The sequence below is a fragment of the Phalaenopsis equestris genome, unplaced genomic scaffold (assembly GCF_001263595.1).
Source record: "Phalaenopsis equestris unplaced genomic scaffold, ASM126359v1 Scaffold000761, whole genome shotgun sequence".
Taxonomy (NCBI): Eukaryota; Viridiplantae; Streptophyta; class Magnoliopsida; order Asparagales; family Orchidaceae; genus Phalaenopsis; species Phalaenopsis equestris.
The window spans coordinates 398,918-415,273 of NW_018165201.1; the positions used below are offsets into that span (position 1 = coordinate 398,918).

General features: G+C 33.7%; 1 protein-coding gene across 1 annotated transcript in view; it reads left to right on the forward strand.

The window, feature by feature from the left end:
* Window positions 1-165: 165 nt before the first annotated feature.
* Window positions 166-16,356, forward strand: part of LOC110030968 (transcriptional corepressor SEUSS) — a 39,466-nt gene continuing 23,275 nt past the window's right edge. Inside the window, exons 1-6 of the mRNA XM_020733974.1 lie at window positions 166-2,098; window positions 2,501-2,620; window positions 3,101-3,149; window positions 3,294-3,508; window positions 3,599-3,667; window positions 3,994-4,091. Of these exons, the coding sequence (XP_020589633.1) occupies window positions 1,088-2,098; window positions 2,501-2,620; window positions 3,101-3,149; window positions 3,294-3,508; window positions 3,599-3,667; window positions 3,994-4,091 (1,562 nt within the window). The 5' untranslated portion in view covers window positions 166-1,087. The remainder of the gene's footprint in view (window positions 2,099-2,500; window positions 2,621-3,100; window positions 3,150-3,293; window positions 3,509-3,598; window positions 3,668-3,993; window positions 4,092-16,356) is intronic.

The window sequence follows — 16,356 nt, forward strand, 5'->3', positions numbered from 1 at the left end:
GGAGGCAACCTGTACGGACTCCAACTCTGGACGGTGGCAGCGGGCTATTACCGGGAGCAATACACAGCCATGGAACCATGGGAGAGAATATATATATATATATATATATATATCTATTATTTGTCAGACATTTAATTGTATTTCATATGTTTGAAGTCCGCAAGGAGTCCAAGCCTTTCTCTCTCAAGCCCCTCTCCCTTGTATTCCCTTACCCCTTGCGAGAGAGAGAGAGAGAGAGAGAGAGAGAGAGGTGCTGAAGAGACAAGGCTGGAGGCCAGGGAGAGGAAGAAGGGGAGAGAGGACGTACGGGTGTGAAGGAATCCTCGGCTTAATCTGGAGCAGAAGAGGCCATGGAGGAGGACTAGGTACTGTTCGTCAATGAAACATATGGTTGTTTGTCTGCTCGAGCTGATTGGAGGTTTTTCGGGTTATGTTGAGTTGGAGCTGGGTATCTTCATTTCAAGGTAATATGTTTTGCAAGAACTGGTTTTATTGGAACTCTGGATTGCGATTTCGGGGTTGAATTTGCGGGGCTAGATCGGCTGGGTTGCTGGCGGCAGATTTGGGATTGAGCTTTTGGTTTTGGGGTTTCCGAGTTTTTATAGGATGTGCGGACATTAGGGGAGGTGGGGGAATGCAGGGGTTTGATCTGGGGGGAGTAGAGAAGGGAATGATTGATTCTGATGTTTGCTTCGACTGCTTTATTCGACGTGTGGCTGGAAGATCTAATTTTAATTATTTTGCTTACCGCACGTTTGGTGGTTGATTCTTGTTGTATTCATTTCGGGGTGAATATACGATTAGTTTTGCTATTAGGGGATTTCTAAAAGTGGCGGGACAAGGTTAAAGGAGGGAGCTTTGAGAAGCTTCGGGTTCATTGATAGGGATTATAAAAGGGGAAATTTGGGAATCACGTGCTTTGGTATCTTTGTTCTTTGTTCGTCTCCTCAGATATACGGATTGATTCTTGAAGGGAAAATGAGTTTTTGGCACAGATAGAGTTGGCGTCTTTTTTCAGTGCTTTGATAGCTCAATCTAGCTCTACTGTTTCTTTGCACACGTGGGTTACCGCCGTCTCTGTGAAAGAATGGTGCCTTCAGGACCTCCGACTGGAGTTGGTGGTGCCCAACCCATGCCTTCTTCTCTTCTGAGAACAAACTCTGGTTTGCTCGGAGGGCAGCCGGGCTCCATTCCTACTCAGCAGCCTTTTTCTTCTCTGGTTTCCCAGAGGGCACAATTTAATGGCGTTGCCAATGGTAATGCCATGGCAATGTTTGGAGGCATCTCCAACGTATCTTCTCTTCTCAATCATTCATTCGGAAATGGAGTTCCCAGCTGTGCTGCTGGGATTTCTGCCCAGCAAATGAATTCTCAGCAGCGAGGAGGCATGGCCAACAGCTCTCTGGATATTGTCGGTTCTGCAGACCATGACCCTCTCTCCTTTCCTTCACAAAGTGGTCCTTTACAGGGACAACATTTGCAAAGCACTTCGGCAAACCAAATGGTGCCTGATCACTCTCATCCTCATTCTCAACCTCAACAACATGATTTGATTCAGAACTTCTCTCAGCAGCTTTCGGTTCCTCACAGTCAGCAGAGAGCTGGGCTTGGAAATGTTGGTGGTATCCCCCAGGTTAAGCTGGAGCAGCAAATTGGCGCTGGCTCTAGTGATCATAGTGTCTCCGGTCAGCCATTGCAGACCATGAGAGGTATCAGTCCTGTTAAAATAGAGCCTCAGCAGCTCCAGTCGGTGCAGAGTTTAGTTCCAGTGAAGTTGGAACATCAGCACACAGATTCTTCGATGTTCTTACAGCAACATCAACAACAACATTCACCGCAGCAACTGTTACAAATGTCGAGGTCGACGCCTCATGGCGCAAATGCCGCCGCACAAATGAACCTTTTGCAGCAGCAACGGATATTACAGATCCAACAACAGCAACAGCTTTTTAAGTCGCTTCCTCAACGAGCACAGCTGCAGCAGCAGCTGCAACACGGTCTTCCACTCAGACCTCAAATGAAAACAACAACATATGAGCCTGGAATGTCTGCAAGGCGTTTGACACATTATATGTATCGCCAACAATGCAGGCCAAAAGTATGTTAAATTTATCTTGGGGCTTTTACATACATGGCACACAATTCTTATCTATTTACTTATCTCTCAACTAAACTTTCATATCCCCACACAGCACTCAATTCTTTAATATCACATAAAAACATAGCACTATTACCACTTTTCAAAAGTCAAATATGCCTTTTCATGCATAGTATTAAAGAACTAAAGTGCAATGTATGTAAATATGAATGTATTTGCGTGTGATATGTAAGTACATAAGACTTGTGTGCTATGTATGTAAATTTCGCTTTTATCTTTAAGAGGATTCTATTTTGCAGTTTATAGTTTAGGGGTATTGTCTAAGATGCTGATTTTATGATTGGTTTTCTCTTATGCAAACCTGCACAAGAATTTAATCAATATTTTTATTGTTAAATCCAGGATAACAATATTGAATTTTGGAGGAAGTTTGTTTCAGATTTCTTTGCTCCGAATGCTAAGAAGAGATGGTGTGTTTCTCTTTATGGAAGTGGTAGGCAGACTACTGGTGTTTTTCCACAGGTACGACATATTTTTATGAACGAAGATTTACATACATACTTCTCAATTCTTATGTATGTACATATCTAACTCCTAAACTTCAATTTTTACATACATACCGCCTTATCATAAATGAAATTTTATTTCCCTTTTTAAAAATTAAAATGGTAGTATTTTTGACTTTAATGAAAGATTTTGGGGGGTATACATGTAAAAATTGAAGTTAAGGTGTTAGATGTGTAAATACATAGTAATTGGTTGGTATGTATGTAAATGCCTCGTTTATGAATAGCACAAAATAATGCCTTAAAATATGAAATAATAACTGATGGTGTTGTATTTTTTTAAATTTATTTGTTGACTTTTGTTTTAATGGAATGAAATTAGATGTTGCTTCTGCTTATCTATGCCATTTATTTTTCACATCTTGCTATATATATATATATATATAGATGGATAGATATTGCATTTCTAGACTTAATGTATGTTTTGAATTTTCAGGATGCGTGGCATTGTGAATTATGCAAGCGTAAGCCTGGTCGCGGTTTTGGTATGTATTTTTATAATGTCCTGACTCAGATATAGGAAATAATTATCATTCCAACCACTTATGGCTGCATAGCTTATTCATATTATTTATTTATTTTTAAATGCAGTTTACTTAACCATTCCTTCTGTCCTGCTATATTTTTAGAAGCGACTGTGGAGGTTTTACCAAGGCTATTGCAAATTAAATATGCCAGTGGTACTTTAGAGGAACTTCTTTATGTCGACATGCCTGGCGAGTCTCATAATTCATCCGGTCAAATTGTCCTAGATTACGCTAAAGCTGTCCAGGAGAGTGTATTTGAGCAATTGCGTGTTGTGCGCGATGGTCAATTACGTATTGTTTTCAATTCAGATCTAAAGGTATGTGTCAGGTTTTAAACACGCAATTCTACAGCATTTCATACTGAAAATTAAATATTTAGAAAGTTATTTGTTTGTGTGAAAATCTAGATTGCTTCATGGGAGTTTTGCGCTAGAAGGCACGAGGAACTCATTCCCCGAAGATTGATAATACCCCAGGTATAACGTTTGCTACAATGTTAGACTTTTGTCGCTAGGAATTCATATGTTTCTTTATTTGGCTTCAAAAACATATTATCAGATGCTTTTGAGAGAAAAAAATGTCAAAATAGTCCCTTGATGTTTGTAATATGGGCTGAAATTGTCTTCATTTTTGGATTATTTCAACTTCAGTTTAAGAGGTTTGGGAACTAATTTGACACTTTTATTGAAGTCTGGGACTACCATGGACCTGTATGATCAATCAGGGGACTATTTTTACACTTAACCCTTTCTTTTGATGATGCACAAGTGAATGGCCTTTTTCGTGATATCCGTGTGCACAGGTTAGTCATCTTGGCAATGTTGTTCAGAAGTATCAAACTGCTTCCCAAAATGCAACTTCTAGTCTCTCTTTGCAAGATCTCCAAAATACGTGTAATTCGTAAGTTGACCTTTTATTTTTTGTGCTGTTAGTGTTTCGTAGGTTGTGCATATAAGCTGCTTTATATTTTGCTTTCCTTAAGAAAATGAAAAACCAACAATAACATGTTTGAATGGACTTGTTTTCATTGGTGAATTATTTGGTTTCCAGAAATTGAGGAAACATGATTAGAGTTCTTATTACTTAATTTCAGGGAAACAGTTTAGTAAACATGTGATACTGATTGCTTGTGTTTATAGGATTTGTTATTATTTGGAGATAAACTATAATGATCATATATTGTAATAGTAATTTTTAGTAGATACTCAAATTTGATATTTAATTATCATAAATATTTACTAATAGTATTTCATATAACTATGATGATAATATGACAATACTAGATGTAGTTAGTAGCTATAATTTGAGAAGCCATGGTTTTTTTGCTTTGTTAAAATTTAAAAATCTCTTCAGTGTTATGTCGAAATTTCAATGATTACCTTGTCACTATGTTATTTTGAACTTGTTTCGGTAAATCTAACTTCTCGTCACTCTATTCATCACAAATTATGAATGAAGAATAGTTCAATAGGTGGCGTTGGTCCCTATAATTGCTGGTATCCAGAAAGAGTTGCTGTAGGCGCTGATTTCGCTGAGTGTTTGATTTTCTCTGCTAATATTTCATTTTGCAGTTCAATTTTTATTTTCTTAACCTTAGAACTCTCATTGTGTTTATGTTCTAGATCCTTTTTTTTTTCTCTAAAGATGTAAAATTTCTTCATCAGATTCTTCTAATGGGGCTGATCTTTATTTTATTGAAATGGTTTTGTGCTCTAATACACTTTCTGTGCAGAAATGCTATTTTTTAAAACTTGATGGTTAAATTGATTATTTAGCAAAGATGAAGACCTTTTTTGAGTTTGTTTTTCTGTGGTTCTTGAGTTTGCTTTTACTTTGTTAACTTGGTTACCAAGTGTTTGCGTTTGTGAGTTCTCAGTTATATTGAATTTTTTTTTCATCCTGTGTCACTTGAACCTAATATAGAAGAAATTTTTTTAATGATGCTACATTGATAAGGTGCCGTTATTGATGAAATTTTTTTTTGATTGTTGTCTTCCATCTTTAGTTGACTGTCTTTCAATGGCCTAATCTTTCTTTTTGCTCTTTATGGAGGAAGAATGAATTGGTATTGTATAGATAGGGATTGAGATAGATAGAGATTGAGATAGATAGAGATTGAGATAGATAGAGAATGCGAGGATTGGTTGGGTAGGAGTTTCCATCTTTGCATTTTTTTAGGAGGAGAGATGACCTGGTTTGGAGGAATTATTCTTAGAGTGAAGATTTTTTATATCAATGAAGAGAGTAAGGGATTAATGGAAGAGGGAGGAAAGAAAAGATAAAGGAAATAGAGGAGAATAGGGGGACTCTAGTAAAAATAAGTTTTATGATTACATAATTTGTTTACATATAATCAAATCCTTATTTTCAGAAATAGGGGTAAATTTAAAATCAAATTAATTCAAAACACAAATCAAGTATCAAGATAAGTTCTAAAATAGTTTCATCTATTTTAAATATAAGATAATCTTAAATATGAAATAAGCTGTAAAAGTTATTCAAAGATAGGAATAATCTAAAAAATGCTAAAAATTCAGAAACTATTTTTGATCCATGTTTTGCACTAATATTGGTAATAAAGAGTGCTAAAATGATCCTATGACTGTTTATGGGGGATCTTTCTAGTCCTGACTTTGATAAAGTACAAAAATGGTCCCTTAACTCTTTTAATTGGTGTTTAAACAATCCCACAATCAGAAGTAATGAAAATTGATATTAAAGGTATAAAAAATGGGGGTATTCTTGGAATTTATATACATTTTTTGATTTTTTGGTAATCTAATTCTTTACTAATTTTATTTTAACTCCATTATAATGAAATTGATGAAATTTATTTTTTGTGATAAGTTTTTAAAATTTTAATTTTTTTTATTGAATTTATATTGCTTTTAAAGTCTAAAACATATTTTTTAGTTGCCATAAGATACGTATGATTGGGATTACTTGATTTTATAAAATTTAACTGACTAATTTTTCCTTTAGAAAGAGCAAAACTATTAAACAAGATGCTCTTGTATGATAATGTTATATTGCATGTGAATTTCTACAAGAAGTATTTAATAATAATAAGCATCATCAAGATAATAAGCCTCAAAGTAAAACAATTAAATTAATGAAAAAGTAAGTTAACATTGTTTTCATCTTGTTTTTTCCTCCATTGAATAAGTTAACATTTGAGTTCTTCTCCTTGTAATTTTGATTGTGGAACTACATTTGCACTTTCCTAAACTCTTTCATCAATCGATGAAACATCATTACTAATGAATTTTTTCATACCTTACAATTGTCTTCTTTAAATGTATCTTTAATTTCTTATCGTACGTAATATAAACCAATGAGTTTATTTTTAAGGTGGTTAAGTGGTTTCTTCTCTTGATATGAGCTTATTTATACATTCTTTAATTTAGCTTGCACCATGATGATGGGCAAATCTTTGTAATTCAAGAATGTCATCACCAAATTGAATTCACTACCCAAGTAATTTTTGAATAAGCACAATTAGCATAGTATATAAATTTTAAAAAACATAACTAATAAATGCTAAAAGTCATCAAGGGAAAATTTTACTTTGTTAGCAATGCTTTATTGTAATCCAAAGTATTATTCTTTATTTCTGAAAGCCACAAGTTGGAGATCAGATTTCAAAGTTGTTCAAGGCGTTTTTTTAAAAAAAGAAGGTTTTGATTTAAATAAATAGGCTTAATTAGATATTTTTAACTTACAAATTAACCTTTTTAAAACATAAACCATAAAGTTGGAGATTTATGTCTTATTGAAAGGTTTACCTCACTTCCATCGATGCACATGCCATGCCTCATTTTGTTTCCTCCGTGCCTTAGGTAGATGCATGCCTTGAATTGTGTAATTTATGTGGGATGCATTTATCCGGGGAAAGTACAGTCACCCTTTACCTGATAAAGATATACATTAACTATTTATTTAAGTTTAAAAAAATGGAAAAAAGAGAGGAAGGAAAAGCCTTCAGGATGAGTTTCTTATGTCATGCTTGTGGACATAGATTTCAAACATTTTTGAATAAGCCCTAGAAAATATTTTTGTAAAAATTAAAACTTCGTACACCACGTGATCATTATATTTGGAATGATTTGTTCAGTGTACAAACATGGTAGCCTAACGAGCCGCAAAACTACCCAATTCCAGATACATATATAGGAAATTTTTTATTTCAAATTTCATTAAAATGAACAACTCTACCTGAGTCTTGATTGAAGTAAAAGCAGTATTTTCATATCTTAAGTGATGCAGTTTAATTTTCCATGGGAGTAAATTGTAGGTTTTGTTTTTCTCTTCTGTTGTCGTCTAATGAACTGAGAAAATGTGCTCAGTTTTTTGCTAATAAGATTTGAAACTATGAGTTTCCAACATTTGTTGGGCCTTGAAAAAATACATGGAAGATAAGCAAATCATCCGATGACTTGGTTGCAAACACAACCTCATCTCACATGAAATATCGAAGGCTAAATCCACAAAAAATGTCTCAAACAATGCTAAATAAAAGCTAGAGGATTCCATTTAATTTTGTTTCCTGGCTCATGGCCCACAAGCCTAATGTCGCTGTAGTTTTTGGGAGAAGGAGAAAAAAATATTCCTCTTCAATTTCATAAGAAACGTTTACAAGATAAATAACAGGGGAATTCAATCAAATTAGGAAATAAAATTTGCTACAAAAATCTTCATGGTAGAAAAAAAGAAATAGAAATAAGAAATTACCAATAGTAAAAAAATTCTAAAAATAGTAAATATTACAATAAAAAAATACTAAAAGTAGAAATTCCTAAAAATCAGACACTTCTTTCAAGTTAGAGCATAGATATTTATCCTTTAGAACTTGCTTACAAAGAGCTCAAAACTAGGTAAAGAGTCTCGTCGTGAAGATATTTGTTATTTGCTGCGTAGTTGGGATTAAAGTCATTCAAGTAACTCCATAATCATTCTTCTCTTTTATGAAGTGCCTGTCAATCTCCATATCTTTTGTGCGATCATGTTGCACTGGATTTTCTGCAATGTTTATGAAAACTTTATTGCCAAAGTACAACTTCATTGGCATGTTCATCGGGATCCATAACTCTCTTCAAGAGCTCTCTTCACCATAATCTCTCATACCCAATTAGCCATAGCTCTATATTATACCTCGACACTGCGCCTCACAAACACATTCTATTTCTTACTTTACCATGTAAGCATATTTTCCTAGACATAAAGTATAATATTTGGATGTTGATCTCTTGTTAATAATTGATTCCACCAAATGTGCATTAGTCTTTGCCTCCATGTTTCATTATGTGGTCTTCTGAAAATATAAGTCTTTACCTGGTGTCCTTTTTAAATATTCGAGAACTCTATTAACCATTTCAAGATGTTTCTCATTTGGTGAATGCATATGTTGACTTACCAAACTCACAACAAGTGCAATATATGGTTGTGTGTGTGATATGTATATCAATTTTCTCACTTTTGATACCAAATTGTATTGACTGGATCACATTTCTTCCCATCTCCTAGTTTTTGATTGGGATCAATTGAAGTGTCTACAAGCCTATACCTACTCATTCCAATTTCCTTTAGGAGATCAAGAACATGCTTCCATTGGGAAACAATAATCATTTCTTCAATCGAGCAACCTCTATGCCAAGGAAATACCTCATAGGTCCTATGTTCTTGGTCTCGATAACTGTTGAGAGAGATGTCTTCAAATGGTTCATCTCATTTACATTATCTTTGGTGAGAATTATATCGTTCACATACACAATCAATATAGTTTCCCATCCTTTGAATATCTGAAGAATATGTATGATCTCCTTGCTTTAAGTATATCCGACCTTTAACAAAGAAAATAAATTTCTAAAACCATGCTTGCAGTGACTGCTTCAATCTGCATAACTTTTTTTTTACTTTACACGCCTTTGTGCCAAACTTCTTAGATGCATCAATGTAGACTTTTTCTCTAAGTCCCCATTGAGGAGTGCATTTTTTTATATCTAATCAAGATTAATTGCGAGTGATAGAAGAACTCTTACAGAGTTTTGATTTGCGACGGAGTGAATCCCTTGACAACTAGTCGAGCCTTGTATTGTTCGAGAGAGTCATTGGAATTATACTTGATTATAAACAACCATTATCTACACTCGAAGTATATCAACCAATTCCCACCAACTAATTTTTTCTAGAGTTATCATCTTTTCGAAGACATTATCCTTCTACATAGGAATTTTCACAGCATCCTGCACAATGTTAGGATCTCCTTGCAAGGTAATTATGACGTAAGAACATAGAAAATGAGTGAGGTTTTATTATGACATAATGAATAGTGGATGTTGGGTGCAAGTCCTCATTATCTTACAAGCGGTAATGAGAAACCTAGAATCCTTAAGAGTTAGGATTAGAAGTAGACTCAGATTCAGGATTAAAAAACTCAGAACTCGAAAATGAAGTGCACTGAACATGGGGCAAAGACTCAGTGAGGACATTACGTGAGGGTTCGGATTCTGGGTAGTGCAAATGACTGTGTAGTGCAAACGATTCGTAAAATCTCTCTTTTGAGTTGTCCTCTGGTGCAAGTAAATAACATCATTAGCTCTTTTGTCTATTTACTCTTTGTTGGTGTTTATAGAATCATGAATATCATGAGATGACACTGTAAAAAGTGCTAACTTATCTTACATATCTTAAGGACTTGGCCCACTTTCTTTTGATATAATATAGCTTGGATTTTCAGGTTGAACAATTGAGATTGAAGGGGTATTATTTTGTATAACTTCGATTTGAAAAACTTTCTGAAAAATAGTATTCAAATCTTTATTTTGTTCATTTTGAAGATGGGACATGAAAGGGTTGTAATTCAAAAAAAAAATGTGACATTTATGGTAACAAATGTTTTTTTAAAGATATGATCAAAATATTTATACTCCTTTTGAGTGAGTGCATAGCTAACAAATGCACATTTTTTTTGGCTTGGGATTCAATTTGTCCTTGATTATCACTATTATGGTGAACAAATGCATTACACTTAAATATCTTTAAAGATAAATAAGTGAGCAGATTTGCTGGGTAAAATTTTTTATGGAAAATATCAAAATGTGTTTCAATGTTTAAAATTATATTGGGTGTTTTATTTATGAGAATTGTAACAGTAATAACGACTTTCCTAAAGATTTTTTAACACATGATTAGTAAACAACAAAGCTCGAGCCACTTCAAATACGTGTTTGTCCTTTCTTTCATGCACATTAATTTGTTATAGAGTGACGAAACAATTTTGAAAGTATTATTATTTTTTTGTGAAAGAAAATTGACCCAATGTATTTTATGAAATTTTATTGGCCATTATGAATCTCAAATATGTGAATAATTTTTCGAAATTGTGTTTGTACTATAGTGTAAAAGATTTTGAAAATTATTTCGACTTACGGTTTTTCTTTCATTAAATAAACCTAACTTAATCTTATTTAATCTATTGTAAATGTCATTAACCATTTATTTATAGAATACTTAAGTTACAAGAACCATAATATCATTACGAATTAGAGTAAACTGTGTAGTTTGTTTGTAGATTTGGGGAGGAAAATATGCATGATAATATTTAGTAATTTGGCAAACTTCACGTTGAAAAGATGATGAATTTTTTTCTTAATTAAATTGAAAAATGAGTATTTTAAATATTGAAAATTAGGATGACCTAATCTTTAAAACCATAACAAAATATTGTTGTTTTTGGAAATAAAACTAGAACTAAATCAAGTACTTCTATATTGTCTATTTGAGTCAAGTTCATCTTTTTTCTTAGCATTGTCAATAATCATCCCAATGATCAAATCTTGAAACTCACAACAAGAAGGGTAGATATTATCTTTACATCAATTGTCAGAAGTAATTTTACTAATGGACAACAAGTTACAATACAAATTGGAAATATGGAATACATACTGAAGAGCTAACAACAGAGTTTGACAGTTCCTATTTTTACAATTATCGAGGCGGAACCATCAACAATTTTGGCATTGCTTGTACGTGGTCTATTGGATGAGAACAATTTAGAGCAACAAGTCATATGATCGGTTACAATTATCTAATAATGAATACAATTAAAAATAATACCTAATAATGCAGTGACTAAAGAGTTATCATTTTGTATTGAAGAACAAGATGGAGTCAGATAATGTTGTATATTGAAGTAGTTTTTGCAGGTGCTCTAATTATTTCTAGGTAAATGGGACTGCATCCAAGTTTGTAGAAGGCTTTTTAGGTTTTTCACTAGTGGCTTGATGGGCTCGACCTTTTCGTTTGAATATTTAGTGTCAATTTGTAGGTTTATTATGAAGCTTCCAACATATCTCTTTCGTATGTCGTCTTTTTTTTTTCAATGCTCACACAATGATATCTGAAGCTTGTTTTTGTGGGTATCAACACTGTTTGATATAAAAGCCGAGTTCTCCTATTCATTGTTAAAGGAGATTCAGTGTTCCACAACTTGATTTTTTCTTCGTTCGTGCGTACACCCAGAAAAATTCTTAAATAGAAGGTAGTGGTTCTCTACCAAAAATGCGACCTTAAATTTTTTAAAATTCCGGTGAAGGCCAACTAAAAACATGTAGATCTGATTGTTTCCTCTCTTCTCAAGATGGGCATAATCATTTGAATTCTCCCAAACATCATCATAACATTGAATAAGATCCTACCATAATGTTACCATCTCATTGTAATCAGTAGTAACATCATGATCATTCTTTTTGGATTTCCAGCGTTAGAGTTTTCAACTAAGAAATTTGGGAAGAATTCTCCTAGTTTGAATAAAAATTTTGAATGACTTCCCAAATATCTTGAGCAAAGGGGAGAAATTGGTGCGGCCTTCGGAAGACATGTTGCATGAAGTTGATGAGCCAAGCCATACCAAGAGAATATTCAAACCATCTTTTTTTCAAATTAGGTCATGAACAACATATCGAAATTTCACCATTAATTTTTCCTATTCTGTAAATTGTCAATTTTATGGGTTGAGCATACTCGAAAAAGTTGTGTCAATCGAGTTCTATAGGTGAGATAAGGGACTCAATTATGGGAATAATAATTAGCAGATACATGCATGAAGGGGGCTATAGGATGAGGCTAAGTGGTTTTGATTTTATTGGAATAGGTGGAGGAGGTAAGATTTATTTGAATTCTAGTCATCATTGCTGACTTATATGGTATCATCAAAATTAGAGGGAGAAAACACGAGCAATGACTACCTTGAGGCAAAAGCACGATCAATAACTACCTCGAGGGGAAACCAATGAGTAGTGCTTCAAGTGTTGGCTTGGTTGTGATGGGAGATCAATTGCTCATTTGGTTGCGATGGAAATGATACAAACAACCTCGAGGAGCTCCTACATCAATCACGTGTTTTGATGCAATGGAAAAAATATAAACAACCTCAAGGAGCTCCTACTGCAATCGCGCCTTCAAAGCATCTTTTCGAGATGAAACCACATTGTAAGCGAAGGGTCACAAGTGGCTTCTTTTCTGAGTTATCATTTCACTAGCATGCTCACGATCGCGTGTTCCTTGTAGGGAGTTTCAGAGCAAATTTGGTCGCAATCGGGAGAAAACTGAAGCTTTGGTTGTGAGTGGGAGAAATTCAAAGCTTCGAAAATTGGTTTGCCACTTCTACTGTAGGAATTCTAGCTCTAATACCATTTATATTTTGGGAGAAGGAAAAGTAATTATTGCTCTTCAATATCATAGGAAAGTTTCCAAGATAAATAGCCGGTGGAAGGCCAAAGACACAAAATCAACAACAAAATTCCCGTGCTAGATATTAAGGAAACATAAATAAAAAATTACCAATAGTAGAAAAATTTTGAAATAGAGGATACTAAAAACAAAAATAATACAAAAAATAGAAATTCTTAAAATCCGACAATCGCTTTACACATTAGTACAATACATTATGTAGTCTTTTCTGAGTTCCTATAACTTTTGCAAAAGGATGCAATACTAAATATTCATATTTTTAGATTTTCGTCTTTTCTGATTTTCTTCCTGTATTTTTGTGTTTTTTCTAGCAATTTTATTTCATTTTAATGAAATTATTTTTTGAATTATCTTTTAAATTCTATATTTGGATTTTTTGGATTTATCTTGATATGGATTTTAAATTAGTGTGATTGTAAATGTAAACTTATCATTTGATTGCTTTTAATCTTCATTCAAATTATGAATTAAAATTTGAATCGTTCCTTTAGTGTGCCTTTCTTCTCTCTTCACGGGAACCACACATCCTGAAATCTATCTAGGTGTAATTTCTAAGAATTAGGACATCTCACTCGTCCCAAGATGTTAATTAAAAAGCTCTTCTTCTGTGTCTTTTATTATATTCAACCCATTACCTTTCCTGTTTACCTTTCTCTCCCTACAAGGTTAATTCATCCTCTTGTCCATAAATTGCATGTTCAAGGAAATGTTTTAGTCATTCGTAGGCAAATTTAATAGGTCAGGAAGTAGATAAAGCAAGGTGTTCATCAATAAGGACCCATAATGAATTTGGCAACAAGGATGGTTCCTTTTCCATCGCTTTTTAGTATTCTTTCATTTTGTTTCACATAAATACAAGGACCAATTTAGTGTCATTATGTGCGTTGGCAATAATGGAATTAATACATATTATGTGAGGGATCATAGATCTTTGCCATTAATAGGTTTTATTAATTTATGCTTTCCAACCAACTTATTAGCAAAGTGATAGAAGCACTCTCTTTTATTTTCCAGCGTGGACGGTTGATGGAATAATATTTGGGTTCTATGGTACAATTAGAGGAAAAGTGGTTGTCAAATGTCGACCTACCCAGCGGGCCTGGATGATTTTAATCATAAATCAAGTGAATATCATATGATTAAAATAGTGATTCCACCAAAAATACGGTCAAAGCATATAAATAAAGTAACGTGAAAGTAATTCATCCATAAAATAATTAAATTTAACTACTTTAATAATTTCCTTAGGAGGAGACATAAATTTTTATTATATAACCCCATGACATGTCAAAATTGATAAGGGCTTTGCAAAAACCAAGGGTTGTTTTGAGATGATTGGTAGCTTTTCATAAAGATAGTTGGAGAGTTTTTGCTGGAACACAATTTTTTGTGAAGCTGTTGTATGCATTATTAATATTTTTATTTTTGAAAATGTTGGACAATGATTTTCTTACAATTAACACATTTTAGCAGACATGGTTGTAAGCGGCAGCAGTTTCCACCACCAAAAAAAAAAAAAAAGGAAATCACCAAGAAAATAGTATCCAAATGGTGGTCTTGAAAACAAAGCTATAAAAAAACTGACCAAACCAATTTTCTAAAACATCAAATGGAGTAGGCCATGCAATATGCTTAATAAAGTGCAAGAAAAACCTAAGTTGCACGATTAACTAGTTGTTCTCATAATAATTATAATATTGTATTAATTGGGTAAGTCACTTGTCAAAATTTATGTAACAAAATTAGTTAACAATGATAAGTAAGCAATAGAGTTCATAAACAAAAAAAATGCAAAGAATGAGAACCAATACATGAAAATGCTAAAACATTTTAAAGCATTCATACCATATTTACACGTACATAAATGACTTATTAGAGCCATTGATTATACTTTATGTTGTATCATCTGTTTCTCATAGTATCATAAAAGAGAATGAAGATTTTTACCAACTCGATGGAGCCTATCGACCCTCAAAAGAAATCATAACTCTATAGATTTGTAGGCTAGAGTGCCACTGTTTTTAACTTATGATAATCTAGATTTTTGATTGGTTGAGCTCAATTTTATACAACTCTTGATGGTGCTCCATGATTTTTGTTTGAATGGCCACCGCCTAGATTTTATCTTAGTACTATTGGTGTATGGCAAAACTTTAAAGTACATATGTTGAAAATATGTAGGATCCTATTTTTACATCAGCTTATTTAGTTTTCTCCTAGTCATATTGGTTTGGACGCTTCTTTTTTGAGTCATGACATATATCCTAAGGCGGTGTTTGGTAGCATGCTATTAACAAGATTTAGCCATGATTTTAACTTAAATCAAGCCAAACAACAGTAACAACAACAACAACAAAGCCTTAATCCCACTACGTGGGGTCGACTACATCAATCCTTTTTCTCCATTGCGTCCTATTTAGTGTCATATTTTCATTTAGTTCTAGTAAATTAAGATCATTTTTAATACAATAAGCCCAAGTCTTCCTAGGTCTACCTCTGCCTTTCTTAACACAAGTTGAATTTAAAACATCTACTCTCCTAATCGGATCATCTAATGGTCGACGTTTAATATGACCAAACCATCTAAGGCAACTTTCTCTAATTTTGTCTGTCACAGGAGCTACACCAACCGTATCACGAATATATTCATTCCGCATTTTGTCTCTAAGTGTAAAGCCACTCATCCACCTAATCATTCTCATCTCGGCAACACTTAACTTATTATTATGCTTCTCTTTTAAAGGCCAACATTCAGCGCCATAGAGCATTGCAGGTCTCACCACCATCTTATAAAATTTTCCTTTCAGCCTTAGCGGTACTTTTCTATCACACAAAAGGCCCGAAGCATTCCTCCACTTCAACCAACCAACTTGAATTCTACTATTAACATCCCCATCTATATCACCATCGCTTTGGACAACGGACCCAAGATATCTAAATCGTTCACACCTTTTAATAATTTGATCACCCAAAGTCACACTTCTGTCACTAGAGCTATTACTACTAAAATTACATTCCATGTATTCAGTTTTAGTTCTACTTAAACGAAGGCCTTTAGACTCCAATGTAGACCTCCATAATTCAAGTTTTTCCTGGGCTTTTTCTCTCGTTTTATACACGAGGAGAATATCATCAGCAAAAAGCATACACCAAGGTACATCCTCCTGTAAATATCCAGTAAGACAATCCATAACTAAAGCAAAAAGATATGGGCTTAAAGTCGATCCCTGATGTAAACCAACAGAAATAGGAAAATATTTTGTCAATCCTCCTTCAGTTTGAACACAAGTAACAGCTCTAGTATACATATCTTTAATGACTTGAATATAAGTCAAATCAACACATTTCTTCTCGAGAACTCTCCAAAGGATATCTCTTGGAACCTTATCGTAAGCTTTTTCTAAATCAATAAAAA